Source organism: Gigantopelta aegis, chromosome 10 (genome assembly GCF_016097555.1).
Source record: "Gigantopelta aegis isolate Gae_Host chromosome 10, Gae_host_genome, whole genome shotgun sequence".
Taxonomy (NCBI): Eukaryota; Metazoa; Mollusca; class Gastropoda; order Neomphalida; family Peltospiridae; genus Gigantopelta; species Gigantopelta aegis.
The window spans coordinates 55,006,996-55,034,376 of record NC_054708.1 but is presented as its reverse complement, the minus strand read 5'-3'; the positions used below and the strand labels follow the sequence as shown (position 1 = coordinate 55,034,376).

The 27,381-nt window shown below is 36.1% G+C and overlaps 2 protein-coding genes across 2 annotated transcripts in view; one reads left to right on the top strand and one right to left on the bottom strand.

Moving 5' to 3' along the window:
- LOC121382937 (uncharacterized protein C20orf194-like) overlaps positions 1 to 24,176 on the bottom strand; it is a 113,434-nt gene extending 89,258 nt beyond the window's left edge. Inside the window, exons 1-12 of the mRNA XM_041512622.1 lie at positions 24,057 to 24,176; positions 21,157 to 21,278; positions 18,402 to 18,492; positions 17,339 to 17,367; positions 15,284 to 15,408; positions 14,603 to 14,699; positions 13,299 to 13,377; positions 12,940 to 12,967; positions 11,671 to 11,748; positions 10,990 to 11,048; positions 5,725 to 5,767; positions 3,474 to 3,529 (exon numbers count right to left, since the gene is read on the bottom strand). Of these exons, the coding sequence (XP_041368556.1) occupies positions 3,474 to 3,529; positions 5,725 to 5,767; positions 10,990 to 11,048; positions 11,671 to 11,748; positions 12,940 to 12,967; positions 13,299 to 13,377; positions 14,603 to 14,699; positions 15,284 to 15,408; positions 17,339 to 17,367; positions 18,402 to 18,492; positions 21,157 to 21,278; positions 24,057 to 24,133 (884 nt within the window). The 5' untranslated portion in view covers positions 24,134 to 24,176. The remainder of the gene's footprint in view (positions 1 to 3,473; positions 3,530 to 5,724; positions 5,768 to 10,989; positions 11,049 to 11,670; positions 11,749 to 12,939; positions 12,968 to 13,298; positions 13,378 to 14,602; positions 14,700 to 15,283; positions 15,409 to 17,338; positions 17,368 to 18,401; positions 18,493 to 21,156; positions 21,279 to 24,056) is intronic.
- A 127-nt stretch (positions 24,177 to 24,303) lies between these two features.
- Positions 24,304 to 27,381, top strand: part of LOC121383334 (telomeric repeat-binding factor 1-like) — a 39,696-nt gene continuing 36,618 nt past the window's right edge. Inside the window, exon 1 of the mRNA XM_041513297.1 lies at positions 24,304 to 24,647. Coding sequence (XP_041369231.1) covers positions 24,503 to 24,647 — 145 coding nt within the window. The 5' untranslated portion in view covers positions 24,304 to 24,502. The remainder of the gene's footprint in view (positions 24,648 to 27,381) is intronic.

Here is a 27,381-nt window from a genome sequence, read left to right as displayed (position 1 = left end):
CGTGTTTTGATCAGGATCTAATCCCCTCTGTGAACTCAATGGCTGATTGTCTTTTATTCCTTTTCCAATCAGTACCCCATGACTGGTATTTCAATTGCCATGGTATGTGCTGTCCTGTTTGTAGCAAAGTGGATATACAATATCCCTTGATGAAAATGGAAAAAGTGGCAATCTGTAATCAACGGCCACCTGTCTTAAGCAGTCGCTTTTGGCTATTCACCTGTGTGGCCTCAAGTTGTAAGTTTTCTCATGTGACAGCTCTTATATGTATACTGAAAAAAGCTGTTACATTCATGTTTAATACTTTAGAGTGTCTTCACTGATGATTTAATATGTGCAATAACAGGTTCCCTTGAGAACACTTGCAGAATCAAATAATGATTTCCATGAATTCCCTGAACTGAAATAAATGGGAACATAAAAAAAAATCAAAATCATATTTCCACCAAATTATAAAATCCATACAGCTGAGAGTCCACAGGGAAAGCTGCAAGTGTATCAAAAATTAATATTGTCAAAGGCTGTCAAAACTTACGATATTGAAACTAAAGTCAATATTGAAATTTTTTAAAAATGCTTTGCAACCATAGTCAGAGCTTAACTCAATAAAAAGTTGTTTCTATTATTAAAGATACTTTAACGTCAGAGGAAAGTCTTTTTATCAACGAAAATTTACAACAATATGCATTAATCTACTCTGCGGTAATACACCAAAACAATGTAAAATGTCTAAAGTGTGTAATAGAAGCCATAACATACATGATGATTAAGAATCTCCCATTTGCATATTTAATACCATATCCCTGCACAAGACTGATTCCAAAAGATATTATGAGAGAGTTGTGATGCTGTACAGCCATGACTCACTGTCAGGTAAGAGCTACAGAGGAGAGTTGATCTTGACCACTATACACAGTTCCCAATTCATTCTATAGGAGGGTTGGCCACTGGTGAAGTCAGACCCCAAACATGGGATGGGTGTGCCTGAACCTTTTGGATAGGGGCACGTTAATAGAGTTCCCAGTTCCCAGTTCTATAGGAGGACTGTCATTTGTACAGCACATGCCTGTACAGGCACCAGAAACCTTTCAACAGCTTCCACAAAGAGAGTCGTTTGAAGGAATGAAGGAAATGGTTTATTTAACAACGCACTGAACACATTTTATTTATAGTTATATGGCGTCAGACATATGGTTGAGGACCACACAGATATAGAGAAAGGAAACCTGTTGTTGCCACTTCATGGGCTACTCTTTTCGATTAGCAGGAAGGGATCTTTTATATGCACCATCCCACAGACAGGATAATACATATCACAGCCTTTGTTACACCAGTTGTGGAGCACTGGCTGGAACGAGAAATAGCCCAATGGGCCCACTGATGGGGATTGATCCTAAACCAACCGTGCATCAAGTGAGCGCTTGACCACCGGGCTACGTCTCGCCCCCAGAGTCGTTTGAATGCTCACACAGTTGTGCACAGCATAATATTAAAAACAAAGAACTGTGTATATATTTTACACAAATATTGCAATTTTTTTTAAATTAAAGTTAAAGTATGTTTTGTTTAACGACACCACTAGAGTACATTGATTTAATCATCGGCTATTGGATGGCAAAGATTTGGTAATTTTTACATAGTCTTAGAGAGGAAACATGCTACATTTTTCCATTAGTAGCAAGGGATCTTTTATATGCACCATCCCATAGACAGGACAGCACATACCATGACCTTTGATATACCAGTCGTGGTGCACTGGCTAGAATGGGAAATAGCCCAATGGGCCCACCGACAGGGATCGACCCCAGATTGACTGCGCATCAAGCGAACATGTTACAACTGGACTTCGTCCTGCCCCAAAATTATTTTTAGTGCCAAAATAGTATTGAAACTCAAGGAGTCACGGGTAGGATCTTGGTAAGTCGGTAGAGCATTCACTTCTGGTGCTTGGATCATAGAATCAAATACCATCAGTGAATTCAATCTGTGATTGGGTTTTTTCCTTTCCCAACCAGTATCCCATGACTGGTATTTCAATTGCCATGGTATGTGCTGTCCTGTTTGTAGCAAAGCGGACATACAATATCCCTTGATGATAATGAAAAAATGTAGTAGATTTTCTCAGAAGACTTTGTCAGAATTATCAAATGTTTGACATCCAACAGTCAATGATTAATAAATCAGTTCGCTCTAGTGGTGTCGTTAAACAAAACAAACTAACTTGACAGGTGTCAATGCACACTGTAATTAAAGAATTGGGGAAAATATAATTATAAAATTTACCACTTAGTTGGGATGTATACATTTGATAATGAAGCTGACCTGACAACATTTCACAAAAAACTACTAAATCACAAACTGCAAGACACAGAAAACCCCCCCCCACAAAACAAATGCAATGCTGTCCATCACTAATGCTGGTCACATAATATACTTGTTTAATCACAACTAGGCATCACTTTAAACTGTGACTATTTAGCATCTAGTATATGGTTATTTTGAAAACATGGTCAAGAGATAAAAAAAGAAAAGCTTCTTCTGCCACTAAGCTATTTCTATCAAACAGCAACATAGTATTTTATATGCATTTACCCATAGACAGGACAGCACATAAAATGCAACATTTGATATACCATTATTGCAGTGCAGTTCACTATGCCAGTTTCAGAGATCGCTACACAAATATGTAACATTAACTCCTAATTGCTAATCAATATTCAAACTGATAGCAAATGTTATAATCATCAAAATTATAAAAACAAAATGTTCTCTGTTTTGGGCACTGTCTGTGATGGGGAAAAACTAAACAGGATCACCTAATGCAATAGATTGTGTGACCCATTACAGGCCTGTGGAATCAGAATTTTTTTTAATAGCCAGCCGGGCTAGTAAATAAAAAAATTCCACTAGCCCGCAGATATTATCACCAGCCTGAGATTTTACCTCAAATCTTATGACCACTTTCATTTGCCATATATAAAACAAACCATTGTCAGCACAGTTTTACTCAAAATTGTAAGTCAACTGACGTGCTAGTGGGTTTTGATATTGATTTGCCCGGGTTTTTTTTTTTTACCATTTCGGGCGAGCGGGCGAGTGCAATTCCTCAGCCCTGCCATTACACCTGATTTACTAACTACTCTAGCTACCACAAAGCTACATCCAGCAACTACTGTAGTTCCCCTTAAGCAGCATATTCAGTAAGAAGGAAACATACAATATATGTGTATGTGTTAAATGTAGGGAGAAGCCTAAATATTGGCATTAGCGTGTTGGCCAATCCCAAACCACTATATTTGATTGTGAAATAAATATTGTTTAAAACAAAATGCTGGGGGCAGTAAGATCACCCTGACAATCAATGTGATCTAGAGACATCTCTTCTATAGATTTAACAGAGTTGCAAGTATATATTAAATATACTAAAACTAAATTAATTGCAAAATAAAATACATGTACTAAAAAAATTCTACCTGGACTTTGCACACTCAGTACCAGTTCTTCCATGATTGAAATATGTCTTCAGAGACTGTAAAATAACAACACTACAAGTGAGAACATAGCACAATATATTTGCTTTTACAAATATTTGGTTAAAGAATGGTGAACTTAATATTTTGCTAACTTGAATAATTTTAATACTGGTGACATGTTTGATATGCCAACCATATTTGATATTTAAAGGCACTCAGTCACAGATGGTTGATCTAATTAATGACCCAACAAAGTATTATCAGAAAATATATACAATTTTGGACAATACAATAATGTGGCTTGGTATTCCAAATGAATGTAATTTCAATTTATAATCAATATTTAGAGAAATAATTTTAAGGACCACTAAATCCATGACTGAATGCCTTTAAAGGTCAGGTACACACTAAAATGTGCACTTTTATTTATGCATTTGGTAAAAGCAACTTGAAAAAGCACACTGTAAATACACATTTTTTCTGAACAGTTGTTTTTAATAAATACATGTATACTTAAGTTTTATTTCATATCAATTAAACAAACAAAGTTGACATATGTTTTGACAGTCATGTCAGTTTTTTTAGTTGGTCATAATTTCCTCCAACTCTTATTCGGGGCACCACAGATAAGAAAAGGTGTTGAGCTAACAGTAAATCTACAATTCAGGGACTGTTCATTTCACTTATTTCTTTTAAGTTTTTCAATTTTTATTGTTCAAAACATGATTACCTTCTATTGACATAAAATAACCCATAGTTCATTTAACAGTAGTATTGGCATTTATTTAGGGTGGGGTTTTTTGGGGGGTCTTTTTGTTTTGTTTTTAATTCTAGTTGTAGTCATTGGTTAAAAATAGGAAGTGAAATTTGGCCTGCTAAGAAAAAATATGGTCTGCAGGACATAGACAGCATGAAGCATGGACTAAGTGGAGGGTTGGGGACAGTGTGTGGGAAATTAGGACCTCAGAGATGTATTTTAGAACATTATAATATTATAAAATATAACAGAATTACGAGCTCAGCCTCAGCTACATAGAAGATGAGATTATCACAAATACATCTGTCTTCTAAAAAATGACATGCAATTATTTGGTAATTTTAGCAGGTGGGTTTTTATTTCACCTACTAGATCTAAAAAATGGATTGCTTTTCACTTTTCGCACAGCGCTATTTTGAACCCTGACACCAGGCATAAGATGACCCAGCGAATGTTTTGCTAACATTCGCAAACTATTTGATTGGTTCCTGACGTGGCTATTTGGTTTAACGTGAAGCGCATAAACCAGCCTAGTGGACGTTTTTCTGCTCAGTCTGGCTGAACGCAGCCCTGATGTATGCTTGGTTGTCCTAATGACTAAAAAAAAGCTTAAGCTGTGACTGGTACATATCAAAATTTCAGTGTTACTAGGTTTTTGTAAGTACCATTTAGAAAAATATGTTTCATGACATATTTCTAAAAGGTACTTACAAAAACCCAGTATCTGTAACATTGGGATATGTTTCAATTCAAAATACAACTGATCATAAACACTGCATTGATAACTTGAAAATATTGGGTTTGGCAGTGCTGTATGAAGTTGTAGGTTGTATGCTCAGAAATAAACTTCACATGACTATATGTGCAAAACATTACTATTTCAAATCACAAGCTAAGTTTTAGAAAGATACACAATATAGTGCTTAAAAAGGACTTGGCATCTTCAATACTTCCCTTCAGTGATCACAACAATCCATATCACTAATGTCTGTATTGAAAGCATTTACCAATAAACTACCTTTAACAAATTTCTTCACTAAAACTTTACACAGGGTTTCTAAATTATGGTAGCCCCACTCCCATGGCTAGTGATATTCAGTGTTGGGCTAGTAAATAACTACTATAACTAGCCCAACGGCTAGTGGAAAAAACCCTTGTCAAATGCTGCATTTACTTATTTTGTAAACATGAATATCCTGCCCCTCTTTCCACACCAATCTAAGGATTTTTAAGCTCAATCTTCCTCTTTAGGTGACATATCTGATTATTACTATTAGTAAAATTGTATTTATTTAAAGTAGGGCTAGTGAATTTTTATTCATGGCTAGTACTTTTTTAAAATCACAGATCCCATGGCTAGTGGATTTTTATAAAATTCTAGAAGCCATGCTTTACGTTTTATGAATATAGCAGCTTTGTTTTATAACCAGAAGGATTTTTACATCACTATGAATGCAGGTGCTGTTATTAATAAATCTTTAAATATACAATTACCTCCAGAACAATTGCTTCTGATAAATATCCAGGATGAGATGATCTGCAAGACAGAAGAAAATGACTTTTACATTTTACAAACAGAAACCTCGAATTACGAAAATAATTAATCAACAGTACTGAATAAGAAGAAATGCAAATTCTGCAGAATTAAATGTTTCGCCTACCATAAAAAAAATATAAAAAATTTAAAACCCACCACCACCACACCAAAACCCCATCTTTTCCGGTGCACTGCGATGAACATCCAAGAACCCAAGCTTCATTGACCTAGAACTTATAGCTTGTGAGAAAATTATCTAAACCCAAAACTTTAACATTAAAATTTAACTCAAAAGTTGATGGTCGGAAAAGTAATACCTATATTTCACCTTCTTTTTGTTGTTGTAAAAGCGAGACATAAAACAGAGGGAAGACTGTGAATATTAAAGGTGTGGGTAACAATTTGTTGTGTGTTAATAAATAATCTAAACCCAAAACTTTAACACTAAAATTTAACTCAAAAATTGATGCCGTCAGGAAAGTAATACCTATATTTCACCTTTTTTTTGTTGTAAAGGTGAGACATAAAACAGAGGGAAGACTGTGTACATTAAAGGTGTGGGTAACAATTAATAATGCCCACGTCCCTGAGGTGTTCTTCATGCTGGAGTTGTCGCTAACATTGTCCAATGTTACATGGAGCTTTAATTTAGTGAATCTTACAAACAAGATGGAACATTGACTCAGTATGTACAACATTTCTGCATTGTCTAGGCTGATCTAATTTGGACTGTTTGTTTTTGTATAACAACACCACTAGAGCACATTGATTTATTAATCATCAGCTATTGGATGTCAAACATTTTATAATTTTGACATATAGTCTTAGAGAGGAAACCTGCTACATCTTTCCATTACTAGCAAAGGGTATTTTATATGCACCATCCCACAGACAGGATAGCACATACCACAGTCTTTGATATACCAATCGTTGTGCACTAGCCGGAACGAGAAATACAGTTTAGCAATGTCCAACATTTTATCAGACAATTAATATTTATCATTGGGCATATATTTGTGTGCATTGCAGGGATTCAAACATCTATTACATTTATTTTAAAATTTATATCACATTTAATGTCATACTTTTTAAATATTTTAAATCTAAATATACCAGACTTACTTTGAAAACTATACTTTTCATATCAGTGAAAGATTATGAAATTATTTAATTATTTAAGTTGAAATTGCCTACATTTAACATATATTTACTAACATGTTAAAAGTCCCAAGAATGTTGACTATTAATATTATCATGCCTGCTATGTGTTAAAAAAAGTGTCATTAAACTGTGTATTATGTATTTGTCTGTCTGACCTTCACTCCAATCTAATCCAATCCTCCCATCCCTCTCCCTCTATCAGGGTTGAATATAGCTAAAAAAGTTGTTAAAAATGAATTATTATAGCCCCTTATCAAATTTAACAAGCCCTTAAGTCAGAAAATAACACCTGTAGATATTCTACACATCCATCAATACTCAACATGATCATATTTTGTTAGATATAACTGGTTGTCATGCACTGATCTTTTAGTCACACTTGTTGCTAAAAAAATCCTATATTGATGGCTTTCTATCCATCTACCCCATCCATCTCTTCATCCTATCACATCTGATCCCATCCCATCCCATCATCCATCTTTCCATCCCATCCCATCATCAATCTCTCTATCCCATTTATCTGATCTGATCCAATCATCTCTCCATGCCATCCATTCATCTCTCCATCCCATCCCATCCCACCCCATCCCATCCATCTTTCCATCCACCCACCTCATTCATTCCATCTCTCCATCCCATCCATCATCTCTCCATCCAATCCCATCATCCATCTCCCCATTCCATGCATCTCTCCATCCATTCTCATCATGCATCTCTCCATCCCAGCCATCCATCTATCCATCTCTCCATCCCATCCATCATCTCTCCATCCCAGCCATCATCTCTCCATCCCATCCATCATATTTCCATACCATCATCCACATCTCCAACCCATCCCATGATCCACCTCTCCAACCCATTCCATGATCCATCTCATCCCAGTCATCTATCTCTCCATCCCATCCCATCCATCTCTCCATCCAATCCCATCCATCTCTCAATCAAACCCATCCCATCCATCTCTCCAACCCATCCAATCCATTACTCCAGTCCATCCCATCTATCTTTCCATCCCATCATCCATCTCTATTTCCATCCCATCCCATCATCCATCTCTCCATCCCATCATCTATCTCTCCATCCCGTCCCCTCCATCCATCTCTCCATCCCGTCCCATCAATCTCTCCAGTCCATCCCGTTCCATCATCCATCTCTCCATTCTGTCCCATCAATCTCTCCATCCCATCCCATCATCCATCTCTCCAACCCATCCCATCCCATCCATCTCTCTAATCCATACCATCCATCTCTCCATTTTTCCATTACATCCTATTATCTATCTCTCCAACCTGTCTCATCCATCTCTCCATCCCATCCCATCTCTCCATCCTATCCCATCAATCTCTCCATCTCTCCAACCCATCCATCTATCCATCCATCCCTTCCATCGCTCCATCCCATCACATCCATCTCTCCATCCCATCCCATCATCCATCTCTCCATCCCACTCCAGTAATCTTTCTAACCCATCAGATCCATCTATCCATCCCATCCCATCATCCATCTCTCCAACACATCCATCTCTCCATCCCATCCCATTCATCTCTCTATCCCATCCAATCCCTTTATCCATCTATCCATCCCGTCCCATCAATCTCTCCAGTCCATCCCATCCCATCCCATCCATCTCTCCAACCCATCCCCTCTATCCCGTCCCATCAATCTCTCCATCCCATCCCATCCCATCCATCTCTCCAACCCATCCCCTCTATCCTGTCCCATCAATCTCTCCAGTCCATCCCATCCCATCCCATCCATCTCTCCAACCCATCCCCTCTATCCTGTCCCATCAATCTCTCCAGTCCATCCCATCCCATCCCATCCATCTCTCTACCCATCCCCTCTATCCCGTCCCATCAATCTCTCCAGTCCATCCCGTCCCATCATCCATCTCTCCATCCCATCCCATCACATCCCATCCCATCCATCTCTCCAACTCAACCCCTCCATCCCATCCCATCAATCTCTCCAGTCCATCCTGTCCCATCATCAATCTCTCCAGTCCATCCTGTCCTATCATAAATCTCTCCAGTCCATCCTGTCCCATCATCAATCTCTCCATCCCATCCTATCTTTCCAATCCATTCCATTCATCTCTCCAACCCGTCACATCCATCTTTCCATCCACCCACCTCAGGGTCCTCTCCATCCCATCATCCATCATCTCTTCATCAGATCCAATCATCCATCTCTCCATCAGATCCAATCATCCATCTCTTCATCAGATCCAATCATCCATCTCTCCATCAGATCCAATCATCCATCTCTCCATCAGATCCAATCATGCATCTCTCATCCCTTCTGATCATCCATTTCTCCATCCAATCCATCATTTCTTTATCATCTCTCCATCCCATCATACATCTCTCCAACCCATCCCATCATCCATCTCATCCCAGTCATCCCTCTCTTCATCCCATCCCATCCATCTCTCAATCCCATCCCATCATCCATCTCTCCAACCCGTCACATCCATCTTTCCATCCACCCACCTCAGGGTCCTCTCCATCCCATCATTCATCATCTCTTCATCAGATCCAATCATCCATCTCTTCATCAGATCCAATCATCCATCTCTCCATTAGATCCAATCATCCATCTCTCCATTCCATGCATCTCTCATTCCTTCTGATCATCCATTTCTCCATCCAATCCATCATTTCTCCATCCAATCCATCATTTCTCTATCATCTCTTCATCACATCATCTCTTCATCAGATCCAATCATCCATCTCTCCATCAGATCCAATCATCCATCTCTCCATTCCACGCATCTCTCATCTCTTCTGATCATCCATTTCTCCATCCAATCCATCATTTCTCCATCCAATCCATCATTTCTCTATCATTTCTCCATCACATCATACATCTGTTCAACCCACCCCATCATCCATCTCATCCCATCATACATCTCTCCAACCCATCCCATCATCCATCTCATCCCAGTCATCCATCTCTCCATCCCATCCCATCCATCTCTCAATCCTATCCCATCCATCTCTCCAACCCATCCCATCCTTCTCTCCATCCCATCCCATCATCCATCTCTCCAACCCGTCACATCCATATCTCCATCCCATCTCATATCTCTCCAACCCATCCCATCATCCATCTCTCCATCCCATCTCATCCATCTCTCCATCCCATCCCACCCCATCATCCATCTCACCAACCTGTCACATCCATCTCTCCAACTTTCCCATCCCATCCTCCATCTCTCCAACAAATCCCATCATCCATCTCTCCATCCCATCCCATTGTCCATCTCTCCATCCCATCCCATCCTCCATCCCATCCATCTCTCCATCCCATCTTATCCATCTCTCCAACCCGTCCCATCCATCTCTCCATCCCATCCCATCATCCATCTCTCCATCCCTTCAATCTCTCAATCCTATCCTATCCATTCACATTTTCATCACATCATCCATCTCTCCATCCCAATCATCCATCTGTCTATCCCATCCCATCATCCATCTCACCCCATCCCATCCCATCATCCCCATCTCATTCCATCCTATCCAATCCATCCATATATCCATCACATCATCCATCTCTCCATCCCATTGTCCATTTCTCCATCCTATCCAACCACTATCCCATCCCATCATCCATATCTCCATCCCATTATCCATCGTTCTATCCCATCCAATCATGCACATCTCCGTCCCATCTCACCATCCATCAATCTCTCCATCCATCCCATTTATCATCTCTCCATCCCATCACCCATCTTTCTATCCCATCCATCCACTCATCTCTCCATCCATTCATCTCTCAATCGCATTTATCCATCCCATTATCAATATCTCCATTACATCATCCATCTATCCATGCCATTCCAACAATCCATCTCTCCACCCCATTCATCTCTCCATCCATACATCTCTCCATCCATCCACCTCTCCATCCCATCTATCCAAATCTCCATCCTATCTATCCATGCCATCTCATCCACCTCTCCGTTCATCCCACTCCTACATCTGTCCTGGGTGGATGCATTGTTTGCAAAGTTGTTTTACATTGTCTACTCTAAAATTATCTGAATGAGATTTACTTACAACTCCATGTTAATAGTCAGCATCATGTTGTTCCATTGTTTTTCAAGCAAAGGTAGGTTCTGAAATACAAGATACAGATACATTTACTTTCTAAACACAGACATATTTTTAATAAGTGATGATTTTATCCTTTTATTTAGTTTTAACCAGCATTTACAGAAATCCTTTGATGTAAATCTAACAGTTAACTGGGAAAGAGCATATAAAAAATCCTTTGCTGCTAATGGAAAAATGTAGCGGGTTTCCTCTGATGACTACAAGTCAGAATTACCAAACGCCCGACATCCAATAGCCGATGATTAATTAATCAATGTGCTCTGTTATTACCAATTACAATTTAACAGTTAACTACAAGTTAACTAAATACAAATAAAGTATATAAACTATAGTCCATCCCACTGTGAAGGCCTTTTTTCATACTATAAAATTTACTACAAGTTATTTATTTCTGAGCTAACTGATTTGTAAATTGCACACAAAAAAAAGTTGTTTTTTTTGTTACTTCCAAAATACTTTTACTTTTCTTCAAACCAAACTTAAATTATTTACAAAATAAAGTTTCACCTGAATTGACAATTGACAAAGAGATATTTAGCACTAGTTTTAAAATAAGATAAAAAATACAGCTGTGTTAAGATATATGGAACAGAATAAAAGTCAAGAAAATAAAAAAAGCCTTACGTGAGTAACCATCATTTCTAGAGATACAGGATCCATCAGACTGTAGAATTCACGCACACAACTACTCACATCAACAACCTACAAACAGTGACATTACACAAATAGAGCATTCATCACAAGTGTTTATAATGTGGAAAATATCAACTGAGTCTATGTTAATCCGTGTTTGTCGAGACTGCCAAGACAAATACCGATTTACTAGACGAGGCTGATATTTTACATATTAAAAAAAACATGAGTAGTGAATTCTATTTATCCTATAACACTTGTAAAAGAACCTTTTAATTTGATATTTAGTCAATCAAAGTTCTCAAGTCTCCTCACCAGTAATATGACATCACACACTTTTTTAACTAAAATTCATCAAAATGTTTTATACAGGTATACAAGTTTTGTTGGCTGTAAACAAATGACCCATTGACAGCTAAACATTATTAACCGAGTTAATAATAGTAAATATCAAATGGGTTTATGACATGAATATTATGGGTAAGTTATAGGATAAACAGATAATATTAAATGAGTTACCTGTTATTGTCAACGTAACAAAGTGGAATTTCTAAAATCTGTCTCTTCCTATCTATAATTACTTCTAACATGTGTAACAAATGTAACTTTAATGATTTTACCAACCAAAAATGAAAACATACACGGCAACTTACTATGAAATACAGCAAAACCCATCTAAACAAGACACTGGTTTTAAGGGATATCTGATTTAAAGAGGTACTTTTCAGTACTGCTATTTAAAAAGGAACCATGAAAAGAAACAAGTTTTACGGAAATTCCTGTCAGGTTTTGAGGGCTTTCACTGTGACTGGGCAACAGTAAAATGAACCCCCTGCAACTATGATGTCGTAAAACCGTCATAAGCTATGATGTCACTACGATGCATGCCATATTCTATGATGGTTTTACAATATCGATAGCTTCAAAAATAAGATCCTAAAGGTAATAACTGAAAATGGACATGCATCATACTAAGACAAAATGTTTAGCAATTTGGTATTACTGCAATGTATTTTAAAATACAAGCTACATATAATGGTGTGACAATTACACATTTCATTTTGTATTGAAAATCTCCTGGTACCTACACTGACAAACAATGCATCAGTTAAATCAAGAGTCTGATTTTACTTTGAAAGTCACAAGTTTACTTTTATACATGTAGAAGCATCTTTACCAAACTGCAACATTTGGTTTGTCTATAACAAAGAATTTATTATTAATTTGAATTTTTAAAAAGCATGACAAGTAAGAACGTACCTCTTTCTTCATAGTAAGGAAACCTCCACTAAAAAGAAAAGTGTAATTTAAGCTACAATAACACCTATCATAACTTTTAGTTTTCAGTGTTCTGCCTATCTAATATGATTCTATTTTAATGGGAACATCCTAGATTTTCACATTTAAAAGAAGAGTAGAAGGATTATTGTCAATAAATAAACGTGTACCAGATTGTACAAAATTTTTAAATTAATAAATTATATAGCCTCCAAAATTTAATTTCTGATAAGCATAATGTGTATACACATAAACTCCAGCCTCAAATTATTCTAAGACAATTTTGTGGCAGCATAATAAAACAACATCAAATGCCACCGGTACTACAACATATATTTTACCTGCCAAAGTGTTCCAAGGCATACGCTTGCACAACTGGCCATTTCTCAATAAGCAATTTGTCAAATGTTTGTGGTCGAGCTGAAATAAACATGCTTATTATCACTAACACATTTCACAATAATTATATTCCTTTTAGTCAATTATATCTATAAAGAATTACATGTTACTTCTGAAATTAATAAATGCAAAAAACATTTGATTATCAAACCAGAAAGCAATGAAGATGATTCCATTTCTTGGGATATTAAAAAAATTGAGTGAATAATTTAAAAATACAGCCAACAAAGCAACATGGTGTTATCATGATCTGTTCATCTCATAAAACAAGAAATATAGAACAATGCATTGCAAATAGTCAAATTAATAAATGGACATGAAGACAAATCAAAAGCAACATTTTCCCAGCAAAAGTAACATGGTAAACTGCAGGTACTACTACTACATTGTACTACACTATTAATTTGACAAAGTTTGGTACTTTGGTTCTAAGAATAAATAGTAAAAAGCTAACACATCAAAATCATTTCATTTTCATTTTAATTTATTTTCGTGCTTATATCCAATTAAGATTCAAGCACACTGTCCTGGGCACACATCTCAGCTACATGAGCCGTCTGTCTAGGACAGTGGGTTAGTTGTTAGTGAGAGAGAAGAGGGTGTAGTGGTTTTACACCTACCCAATGAGTTGTTAAAAACTTGCTCTGGGTGGGAGTCGGTCCTGGGGCTGTGAACCCAGTGCCTACCAGCCTTATGCCTAATGGCTTAACCACGACACCACTGAGGCCGGTTTATCAACATCAAATGGATAAATAAAAATGTTTCTCATCAAAGGGGGATAATTCATATAAACATCCTGGGCGCAGAACACAAAAGCACAAAACAGCCTTATTCAAAGTAAAATGTGGCATTCTATGATTTAAAAATAGTTTATAGGAATAAAAACACCCAGGAAAATAATACCAATTAAAATAAATAATAACAGAAATACAAACAACTTTATTTTATAGTTGTTAACTCTAATTAGACAAATGGCCTCAAATCTGGGACCTTGTTAATTAATATAATAAAACATATAGAGCAATAACGAGATTCAACATAATAAATAATTCTACATTATCCAGAAGGAAAGAAAAGAATGACATGTTTTTAATTTAACAACACGCTCAACACCTTTTAATGATGGTTATATGGTGTTGGATATCCACAAAGAATGTCAATATAATTTAACAACACGCTCAACACCTTTTAATGATGGTTATATGGTGTTGGATATCCACAAAGAATGTCAATATAGTTTATTTGCCTGTGCTACTGTACGGTATTCCAATCTTCTTACAACCAGATACCATAGTGATGAGAGACTGAATTTTGAAATTCTCACCCACCTCTTCATCTTTATACTGGAAAAAAAAGAAGTTCAAAATATTATAGCATATAAGATTAAAGGGACAGACCCTAGTTTCAGCGCATGAAAATTAACACTAAGTTTAGTTAATCTACAAACCTGTAACACATTTGGATAAAGTTACAATTGAGTGAAACATGAGTCTGTGACTGTGAAATGGTGAAATACCCTCTAAAAATAGACTAAAACTCCATAACTGTTACTTCTCAGATGCACGTGCATTTTTTAAAATATGAGAAATGCCTTTTGTGATGTTAAAATCACCAGCATGACTAAAAACATTCTGAATGTGTGGAAATGTATAATCTAAACAATAAAATCTAAGTAAAGTATGATTTCAGTTATCAAAAATGGCTTTAATAGTCAAAACTATGCCTTAGTGTTTAAAAACTAGGGTATGTCCCTATAAGTAATAATGAACATCCTTACATGTACATTTTAGATTAAATGAATCTGTGTGGAGCAGGCAGTGCTAATCAAAATGTTAGCATATCCAAAGTTTAATGCTAAAACATTTGGAAGTATTTTCGGTTAAGCAGACAGAATTTAACATAAAAAATAGAAAAAAAGAAGGCTTACTTGATCCTCTGTCAAGCAGTGGAAGGTAATGTTATGCCAGTGACTGACGTAGGGCAAGAGGTAGTGGTAATTGATGGGATTGCAATACACATCCACTGAACACTTGCGGATCAGTATCATCAAATCTGAAACAAAACATCCAATCAGAATCCTTTTTTCCCCAAACCTTTGAAAACTGCACGAACGATAATTTCATTCATACATTGCTCATGCAAATCTAATTTTTTTAACACCTATTTTTTGTTTGTGCATTAAAGTTAGATAATCATTTACATGGACATAATGGCTTACACAACAAGGAAATCTGTTACCTGAATTTATTCTTACATGACCCATAAATGGGTTACTCAAAGCTTCATTTCTCAGAGGCTTGTTTTTATGCCTACAGTCTTCAAAGGCTCAGGCACATTGTCCTGAGAAAACACATCAACTATCTCAGGTGTATAGACAAAGATTACTAGTTGGTATTTAATGAATGAGTTTTGCTAACTTAAATACCTCCCCAATAAGATGTACCCTGTCATTCACTCTGGGTTAGTGTCAATACATAATTTCACAAATATATAATTCCAGTCTGAAAATACTCCCTTGTTATAAATGCATGGATTGGTTCTAATGATATCATATGATTTGAATAATAAAAAAACATTCTTAACTCCATGAAATCTCAGTTTTACATTACTTTTATCAACAGATAGTTCTAGACAGCTTCTTTTAATTACTGTTTAAGATGATAAAAATAACTGTTTACATTATTAGTAAATATTGAATCAGTAAATGTTATTGGTTATTAAAATAACATAAAAAAAAGGGTTTTTTAAAGTTGTTCTCCTCAGAATATTAATGTATGTTTACAAGAATGTGAGAATTCTTTCATTTGGCTATTGCATGATCGAAAAGCAAATGCAGAATGTAGAATACTGTGTATTGATTTCCTACTTGAATAAAGAAGTCACCCATTGAAGAAAGAGTTTTCAATTCATCATTTCAACTTATTTTCGTGCTTATATCCAATTAAGGTTCAAGCATGCTGTCCTAGGCACACACCTCAACTATCTGGGATGTCTGTCCAGGGCAGTGGGTTAGTTGTTAGTTAGTGGTTAGTGAGAGAAATGAGCATATAGCGGTATTACACCTACCTACTTAGTCGCTAAAACTCGCTCTGGGTGGAAAGAGTTTAAAAGACATTTCATGGTATTTTATACTGATGTTCATGGAAGAATGAACCACAGAACCACTCTACACATTTATGTATGAGTGGCTTCATGCTAATGCACTACACATTCATACAGCATACAACAAAACTGTGTGGATCAGGTACCTGCCAGCCTTAAATCTTATACATTAACCAAGACACCACAAAGGTAAATTTCTTTACAAAGAACCCCCCCCCCCCCATTATTTTGATGACATGAAAAACAAAAGATAGCTACATGTATTATATTCCTTAACATATGACCTGCTGGTAGCTGAATATTTAGTTTACTCATCCAAAGTCGATTAATAATCCTTAAAGTGGTATGAAGTGAAACATTTCATATTCAGAAAAGCTATTTTCTGAATCTCTCATACATTACACTTCAGAAATTACATAATATATACATTAAACACTTACATGTAGCTTATAAATGTATTTAAAGGGACATACCCTAGTTTCAACCCGTGAAAATGAACACTAAATTTAGTTAATCTACAAACCTGGAACAAAATTGGATAAAGTTACAATTGAGTCAAACATGAGTCAGTGACTTTGAAATGGTGAAATACCCTCTGAAAACGGACAAAAATTCGACTTCATAACTCTTACTTCTCAGACGCAAGTGCGTTTTTAAAAATATGAGAAATGCATTTTGTGATATTAAAAACACTTCGAATGTACGGAAATTTATAATCTAAACCCTAAAATCTAAGTTAAGTATGATTTCAGTTATCAAAAAAAGCTATAATAGTCAAAAATATACATTAGTGTTTAAAACTAGGTTATGTCCCTTTAATTACGAAACTTACTTTAAAGCACAGTTATATAGTTTTATCTAATCATACAGATGTACTTACCATCAATAACCTCCTCATCAAAGCCAGATCTAAAAAGGAAAATGAGTTTATAGTTTACTTTAACTAAGGTTAACTCAAACGTTTACTGTTTTAGTTTGCTTTGTTCAAAATGAATTATCTCTTTGGACCAAGTGTCGAAATAGCCATGGTTTAACCTGTGATGAGGTGTTATTAATTTCCTTTTCTTTCATATCTTCATGTTCCCCAACTTCACCCCCTCCCACTCCCCCACCCCAACCACAGGGTTCTTACACTTGAAAAAACCCATACAATTCAAGGACATTTCCGGGACTTTTCAAATAATTGTTTTTTTATTTTTCCAGGACATGAAATGTTCCATCAATGAATGTTTTTATAACAAATCATTGTCTAAATTCAGACAGGTTATGAAAGAAAGAAAGAAAGAAAGAAATGGTTTTTTTAACGACGCACTGAACACATTTTATTTACGGTTATATGGTGTCAGACATATGGTTAAGGACCACACAGATTTTGAGAGGAAACCTGCTGTCGCCACTACATGGGCTACTCTTTCCGATTAGCAGCAAGGGATCTTTTATTTGCGCTTCCCACAGGCAGGATAGCACAAACCATGGCCTTTGTTGAACCAGTTATGGATCACTGGTCGGTGCAAGTGGTGTACACCTACCCATTGAGCCTTGCGGAGCACTCACTCAGGGTTTGGAGTCGGTATCTGGATTAAAAATCCCATGCCTCGACTGGGATCCGAACCCAGTACCTACCAGCCTGTAGACCGATGGCCTAACCACTACGCCACCGAGGCTGGTAGACAGGTTATGAAGACAACAAAAGTAAAGACGTGAATAAAAAGAAATGAAACCACACAATTTTTGGCCTAAATTTCCAGGACATTTCCAGGACACAATAAAATTGAATGCTTTTTCCAGGACATTCCAGGCTTGGATTTTAAAATCACAAAATTCAAGGACATTCCAGGAATTTTAAGACACGTAAGAACCCTGAACCATGTTAACAGAATTTGTAGAAATATAATTTATTTAAATGCCTGCACATAAATAAGGAATAAGGAATGTAACCTCACCTTTCAAGTTCTGCTTTGCGAACGTCAAAAAATCCAAATAACAGATAGTTTACCAGTTCATAGTTTCCATCATTGTATCGGCTGTCAATGCCTGTAATAAACAAATGTATAGATATTTGGTCAGTTTACAGAAAAAAGGCTAAGAGAAATACACCAGCAAATTAACACTGTCATATTACCGTGGAACATATCAATAAACTGTCAGTGATCTATTTGGATCAGATAAAATTACAAAAATATCTAAAAAAAAAAAAAATTGGTTAAGGTATACTTATAAATAAAAATTATCTCTTTTTTTAATATACTGCTCTAAAATATACTTTTTGAAAAAAGGTGTAGATTACTTAGCCAAAGTACACTTACAATTTAAATTTATTCAAGACTACGAATTTAAGATAAAATACATCGATGGCAATACATTGTATATATTTTTAACAATTTAAATTTGCAAACCAATTTTCATTTTTAATTTATCTTAAGGTCTAAAAATTAATTAATAGCTGACACTGTCATATCAAGAAAACCTGTAATGTAATGAATAAAAAAGTGTGAAATAATAATATCAAATTATTAAGCAAACCAAAAATATAATGAATTAAAAACAATGCAACATATACACACAGAAACTAATAAACAGTTCAGAACAGCTGAATTCTATTTATAAAATGACAACACTTGTACCATGCTTCTACATGTATATAGGTTGTTTTACCACTGATAAAAGTTGCAATAAATCTGTTTAATTGCATACATTTGAAATACCCCTTTCAAATATATAGACAGTTGAGGTTTATCTTGTTTTTTAGTTGTTTTTAGGCACTGCAATGTAAGTTTGTTTTTTGTTTGTTTTTTATTGCCACAGATCAATGTGACAATGTCAAGGTAGACAGTTATCATTGGTCAACATTTGTTTATGCCTATTTTTAACCTTCCAGGGCAAAAGGAAACTCTAAGGACAACTAAATAACACTTTCAAAAGAAGAAAAGTACCACTGTTAAATTTTTTGAGAATGTCATCAATTGACAAATAATAAACGAAAAATAAATTAAAAAATAAAATTGGGGACAACTCCCTAAAAACCCCACCCTATCCAAACAAAAGAGAAATAACAAATAAAATGCCCAACACACCAATCAAACATTTAACACAGTACTGTCAATAGCATTACAGTATAGTTGCGAAATACAATATTGAATAAACTTGCACTGCTGTTATTTTTTGTGATTTTTCTCCTAACATCACTTGACTCTTCTTGCTAGAGACCGGCCTTGGTGGCATCGTGGTTAGGCCATCGGTCTACAGGCTGGTAGGTACTGGGTTCGCAGCCTGGTACCAGCTCCATCCAGAGCGAGTTTTAATGACTCATTGGGTAGGTATAAGACCACTAGACACTCTTCTTTCTTACTAACCACTAACAATTAACAACTAACCCACTGCCCTGAAATAGAGGCATGGTACACATTAGTTACCTCATAAATGTACTTGTGGTATGAATGGTTATTGACAGCTGAAACATTAATTTATTTCAACTTATTTTTGTGCTTATATCCAATTAAGGTTCAAGCACACTGTCCTGGGCACACACCTCAGCTATCTGCGCTGTCTGTCCAGGACGGTGGGTTAGTTGTTAGTGGTTAGTCAGAGAGAAAAGGGTGTAGTGGTCTTACACCTACCCACTGAGTCGTTAAAACTCGCTCTGGGTGAGAGCCTGTACCAGGCAGCGAACCCAGTACCTACCAGCCGTATGTCTGATGGCTTAACCACAACACCACCAAGACCGATAACTGATACATGTGTGGCACTAACTTTGCATACAATTTGTAAGTTTATATGGTAACTTTAACACAATTAATTTAAAACATATTTAAAGCAAAAGTATCATCAAACAATTTGGAGTCATATTTAATTGTATTAAGTTTCTCAGTTTTTAATAATAATGTTAAGTCCAAGTCCGATGTATTAGGTTGATTATTATATATCTTGAAATGAAAACAAGCATTTTGAAAGTACTATTAAAACAAGATGTATATGTCCCCTACTACAGGTAAGTCCAAAAATGTTGCATATCTCCCAAGTTTACAGTTTGGGGGTCATAACTAAGTCATACATGTGCAAATTCTCAGGAAAGCGAAACTTGATATATAACTGTACATAATAAAGCTATAAACAAAATTTCAGCTCAGTATTAGTCCTAAAAGCTGTATGTGGGACAGACCATGATGGAGACAAAACCATTACTTTAATAAATTATTTCATTATCATTAGTAACTAGAGAACTCAGTCTGGTCAAGAATGTGTAACATCACACTTACTTTCACAACAGCTCAAAAATCAAACTCCTCTTTTCGCTGATTGATGTGTAAACAATATTTTAAATATTTTTCGGGTTTTTTGCATATTGTTTACTATGCTTTTAAAGGAAGAAAGAACTGGTTCTAAAAACATTTGAACAATTGTTGAATTAAATACACAATTTTATACTGTTCTCCAATCTAAGGTGAACTTTATATATGAATAAACTACCCAAAATTAAAATTTAAATATCTAAATATTCAGGTAATAAAACTATTAACACTGTGGGGTTTTTTAAATTAAAACTATCAAGAAGAAAAAAACTTCAACATGACATTGTGATAAGAAACAAATGTTAAACTGTCTTTAAACACCTCAATAAATAAATAAATGAATTAAAGTGAAAATACAAGACCAACTCTAAAAGTGCATATCGTGCAAAGTAAATATATCTTATGTCACCTATTGACGACAATGACTTGCGAAGTTGACATATACCAGTAATACAAAGAATGGCATCAGGTTTGGCTAATGAGCTCTGTTTTTCATCCAAGAGATCCTGAATATGTCGCAGTCGAGTTGAACTGAAGCAAAACAAATATAAAATAAAAAATTAGTAGAACTTTTCTCTTTGCATATTAATGTTTCAAGTGTTTGATCATTTAAGCAAAGATAGCCATCAGTTGCAAAAAAAAAAAAAACTTTAAAATTATTACATCTTAAGAATCTTATCTACTGTAAAGTATACTTAGAACGAACATGTTCAAGACAAACTACTAGTTGTGAAGTCCTGTTTTTCATGCTATTTATTAATAATAAATTTTACCCTATCAAAAATTACTGTTGGATATGTTTTATTTATTGTGTACAGTCAAAACATGGATGTAAAAGTGACTGTTGTTGACCGTAACTTAGTAATTGGGATAGTCCGATGGTGACCAGTCATAAAGTTCCCGCGTCATATCGTCTCTGCGTACGAAGGACTATAACGTTTTAAATAATGCCCCGATGTGCTTTCTAGGATGTTACAGTACATTTTGTCCCCGCATACGAATGACCGACCATAACGTCCCTGTGTCATTATGGGGTTTCTAAACGATTCTAGATGGTGAATTTGACTGAATAGGCATGTTTCTGTGGCAAATATCCTCAAAATATTAAAACAGGACTGGACTGGACAAATTATTAAAGTGCTTACATCACCAGAGGTGCTCAAGGATGCCTGTCGTGGGCACAAACTGACAGCCAGAGTTTCTGTCCAAGACAGGGACAGGGGGGTGGGTGGGGTGGGGGTGTGTGTGTGTTAGTAAAAGCAAGCTATTGTTAACTTTACAAGTAGTGATTAAAATAAAAACATGTTGTCTTATGTACATAGAACAAATCATATGATGAGTGTACCATGAGTAGCCTAAGTCATTAAATAAAAACATGTTGTCTTATGTACATAGAACAAATCATACGATGAGTGTACCATGAGTAGTCCAAGTCATTAAATAAAACCAGTTTATTATGCTGTAAGGATATGCAGTCTTATAGTTAAGTATTCAGTTTTAAAGCTGCGTGTAGTTCTTTGCATTGGGAGGCTGTGCGTTAAATAAACAAGTAAAGGGGGTAGATAAAAACATCAAAGAATTAGCCTCATTGGGCATTAAATCCTCAAAACAGACAACAATAAAATTTTAAATGTCTCGTCTCTGATGTTTGGTGTTAGTGAGTGGGATTCTTAATTAGTTGTTATAAGCAAAATTTAGTGGCCTCATTGATTTAACATGGATATCCTTATTGGGTGTGATGCCCCCCCCCCCCCTCCCCCTTGCGAATCCTTAGCCTCCAGGGCTCCAAATAATTAATTAAATATGTTGTATGTTGGGGGTTTTCTTATTAAATATATTAACTATATTAATGATTTTTATTTAGATGAGCCCGACTCAAAACTGCACCAGCTAATTTAAGGTTTTAAATTCATATCCTGGGGGTTTTTAATTACTTTTTGGTGCATTTGAAATTCTTATATTACTTTTTTTTTTACTAATCTAATTCCCCCACCCCATTATTTTTGGACTATGGTCTTACCAACAAAATTATTCTAAAGTGCCCCCATCATCTCAACTGCTCCCCTCCCTCCTCCCCCCCCCCCCCACATGCCCTGGAACCACTCACTGGCTATGTCAGAGACTGCATCCATGGTCGGCGTGCCTGAACCTTTAAGGATATGGGCACGTTAATAGAGTTCCCAGTCCCAGCACTAACAACGACCGACCACTTATTTAGGCTAGTCTGAAATTTCTAATGCTTTTAGTTTGGGCAAAAAAGTGGTTGGCATCTTTGTTGATCTGGAAAAGGCCTACGACATGGTTTGGCGTCATGGCTTACTAATTAAAGTGTATAACATGGGTATTAGAGGCTCCATGTTTACATTTATTGAATGTTTCATAGCTAACAGAACCTTTTCTGTCAATATAGCAGAATCCTTTTCTGAAGTCTTGAGCCATGACAGCTGAGTATTGGTCTTTTTGCTGATGATACGGCCTTTGGGCACTCTGGAAAGTGTTTAGAAAAAGTTAAAGAAGATATTCAAAAAGATATTGATAAACTTCAAAATTGGGCCGACTCCTGGGGGGGGTTACTGTCTCTAGATCCAAGACATCTGCTATGTTGTTTACTGATAACGCTAAAATTAGAACCAAAAAAATAAATGTAGGAAAAATATACATCTTGGCATTAACATATGGGCTTTGTTTTTGTTTCCAGGCAACCTTCGGGTTCCTGACTGCAAATAGGCTGACTGCATTTGGCTCGCCGGATCATCATTGGAGTACTCCGGTTCAAACTGATAGGGAAGTACCCCTAACAGATTCTCTCCTTCTTCCTCACCAATCGAGGTGGCATTAGAATAAATAGACAAATGCGACATGTCCAAACTAACATCCAATAAGAAAGAGCTATTTTTCGAAGAATCATTACACGCTGTCGCCATGCAAACCTACTAATGAATGAGTGGAATTCACCGGATGCTACATCACAGGTCAGATCCGGGTCAAATCGGCTGGATCAGTTTTTTTTCCCCCGAGTATTTTAATTTTTACAAAAAGTCGCTTTATTAATAATTGGGGTGGTATTTTTGTTTTTTATGTTTCATAATGTAATCTTTATGCATTTTTTTTATATACCGTGTATTAATAATGTGCCATGATTGTGGACCTTTAAGTGTGACCGGGGACGTTTGGGTAGGAACCGGGGACGTTTTCAAACGGGGACGATATGACTGGTAACCAGTCCGATTAATCGTTGTTAGCGTTCTTGACAACAGCCAATTTGGACATGCATATGGCGTCTAACAACGCATTTAGTACACTCTTCACCTCACAAACTGGGAAAATGTTTCATATTTGATCTTATGTCTTGCTGATGATGGTCGTTTCATCTTACGTTGTGACATTTTAAAGATATATTTACTTAGCAAAACAAAACTACAAAAAGTACTGTCAATAAAATATTGACTGGTCCTTGTTTGTTTGCAAAATCATATTTATGTTTATATTGACGTAACAATAATTACAAAACAAGTGTTAGACCGATATCCTTTTCGGCATTTTCTTCGTGAATCTCCGGATGTTTTCGTAACTTTAAACAAAATGAACCCCAAAGACAGCCAAGTTACTAGAAGAATCTATTTTGTTTTAACGTGAAAATTATTGCGAGATATTAGTTATATTATTTTCAAGAGTTTAATTATGCGTACACAATGTTTTCAGAAGTTGTCACACCTGTAACTGAAGTTAACATTTAAAAAAAATATTATTTGAAAATGGCGGCATCATTCTGCATGGATGATAGTGTCACCAAGTTAAAGCAAATTAATGGGTGGGTGTTGGAATTTGTTTGCAAGAGAGTATGGCAAGAGCTTAAGGAAACCCATCAGGTGAAATTGACATCTGTAGATTACGTTCAAGGTATAGTTATTTTTGTGGTTGGTTCGGCCACCAGGTGGCGTGCTTATTTGCGGGAAATCCCAATGCAGGCGACTACCGTTTTCACGCTAAATTTGGGGACCGCGGATACTTTCTAAATAATATTATGCTGTACTCATGGAATACATTTTAAAGAATTATTTTTAACAACAAAATATTTTGATTTCCCCACCATCCCCCACCCCACCCCTCCCATGAATGGAAGTTTTCAATTATGGGGAAATGACTCGTTTAGCAAAAATTAACAAGACCTAAACAACTGGCACAGTGAAATGTTTTTAAATTTAAGCGTTATTTTGGGTTTTAAAGATACAGTCTCTGGTTACCATATTTAATATTATAACATCATGTACAAATATGAAATACAGGCTCAAATGTACTTTTAAAAAACTTGTGAGATCGCTATGAACGGAGATCGTCGAAAGTATACGCTTGCTTTGTCGCCTGTGCCGCCATAGCTCGGCAAAGGGTATAATATCTGCCCTGTCCCCTCCATTATTATTTTTAGTTAGGGTTAGGGGTTGGGGTTGGGGTTAGGGGAGGGGGGGACCGGGCGGATATTTTTCCCGGCAAAGCACAAATGACACCCTGTTGTCAGTTTCAGTTAACATGTGCGTTTGCCAATTTCAAATTGTAGGGTTCGTCTCAAGAAATTAAAAGAGAAATCTTGCGCTGTACGAAGAACGTTCGGTTGAGGATACGGTACTAGAGTCGTTCTTTAAAACTGCTTTGATCTTGACAACGTATTATCGACATTCGTACCATCCTAATCCTATTTCAGAATTGATATTTTATAAAGTGTTAGTAGAACTTTCAGTTTAGTGCGTATACTAGTAACACCTTAATCATGTATATATTTTTTAAATAAATTAAAATATACTAAAGTAGACAATAAACGTTTTCACTTCTTAATTTTGCATGTTAAAATTCGAAATTTGGTGTTAAAAAGGCAGGCTATAATAGCCTTTAAAAATCTAGGAAATGAAGGGCACCAAGGCTAACCTAAAAGGCACACAGGCTACGTTCATACATTTTCAAAGGGCACCAAGGCAGTCTTTTTTTAGGAAGTCAAGTTAACCAGAAAAAAACCTTTATCTGTAATTCTGTTAAATTGGTAATTCATCAATAAATCAAAGTATTGTAGTGGTGTCATTAAACAAAACAGTATTTTAATTTTGTTGTGTCTTTTAAAGACAACTTTGGTGTAGAGAGATTATGACGTATCTGGTCTCCTTGAACAAACACTGCTGCTGTTCCATCTCATTACAGAAGGTAATGGATCAAATTCCACTGGTTTCGGACCATCTGAGCAGATTCTCAGAAGATGCTCCATAGTGCTCAATTTCAAATTGAGTCGCCAGTTTCCCAGTATTCTTTTTATGCAGGAGAATACCCTTTCAACTTGAGAGGTAGAGACGTGCAAGACCAGAACGATTTGTACAAGTTGGAGGATGTTTGAATACAGATTTTGTTTCTCAGTGAATTATTTTTCCCATATTGCTGCATATGTCATGGTCTTGTGATGTTTTGAGAGATCCAACTTCAGCATCATCCATTCCCCATGTACCGCACTGACATCACATTGAGAAGACAGGATATGTTCAAAGTGGTCAATCAGTGAATCCACATCGTGGTTCCCATATGTGGAAAGATCTCCTTGTTCAGTTGGCAAGTTGGCTGGATCAAATATGTCAGCTGCCATCAAGATGTCTTGAATAAATGTAGCGAATCGAGATTCGATACACTCAGTGATGTTGAGAATTAGCATAACTAATTTGTTTGAAATTGGAATCATTAACGCGTGCTCTTATTAGGTACCACAGTAATTGGTGACACACAAGATCGCATGACAGTACGGTAACGTGTGTGGCGATTTAAACGGCTTTTATTACAAACTGCTAAATACTGTAGGCTATTGAGGAAAATATATCGTATTATTGTAACTCCAATCATCTCATACATTGTAGGTTTATTTTCCAAAAACAACAACGTGCGATCTCAACAAAACAATCAAGGATTTCTCTATACCACCTGCACAGACAAAGGTGAAGGCCATTTGAAGAAGGCGCGATACAATTATCGTTGTAGACTACAGCTTAGGCCTAGTACCCAGAATTTGTTAATATACATGGGTGTAGCCTGTAGGAAGATACCAAAAAGTTGGGTGGGTGGGCACAGACACACGTATAAAATTAATATATAAACCATCGATGCTGCTACAAAGTACCCCCTTCCCCGCTTCCTACGTCAGCGATGTATAGGCCTATTAACTGCTGAGCATGGGTAATAATTAAATAAACGGAATATTCAAGAATAATCACAAACATTAAACAGTTCACATTTGTTTCAGTTAATTGGGAATAAATTAATTTGGGTGATTTTAGCATGGGTCTGTTCAATAGGCTAATAAACATTAAAACTATAAGTCTGTCCCACAGGGAACGCCTTTTTTATTACTATGAAATTTACTACAAGTTATTCATTTCTAAGCCGATTGATTTGTAAATTGCACACAAAATTAGTATGGTTTTGTTATTTCCAATACACTTTTACTTTTCTTGTTACGTCAAACAAAACTGAAATTAATAGCAATTTTTTTTTTTTATAGAATGATGGGACAGACTTTTTTTTAATAATTTCAAAATTTGTCATGAAGAATATCGATAACAACAGCCCCAAGTTAAGCCAGCAAACGTTTGTCTAACGTTCGTGAACT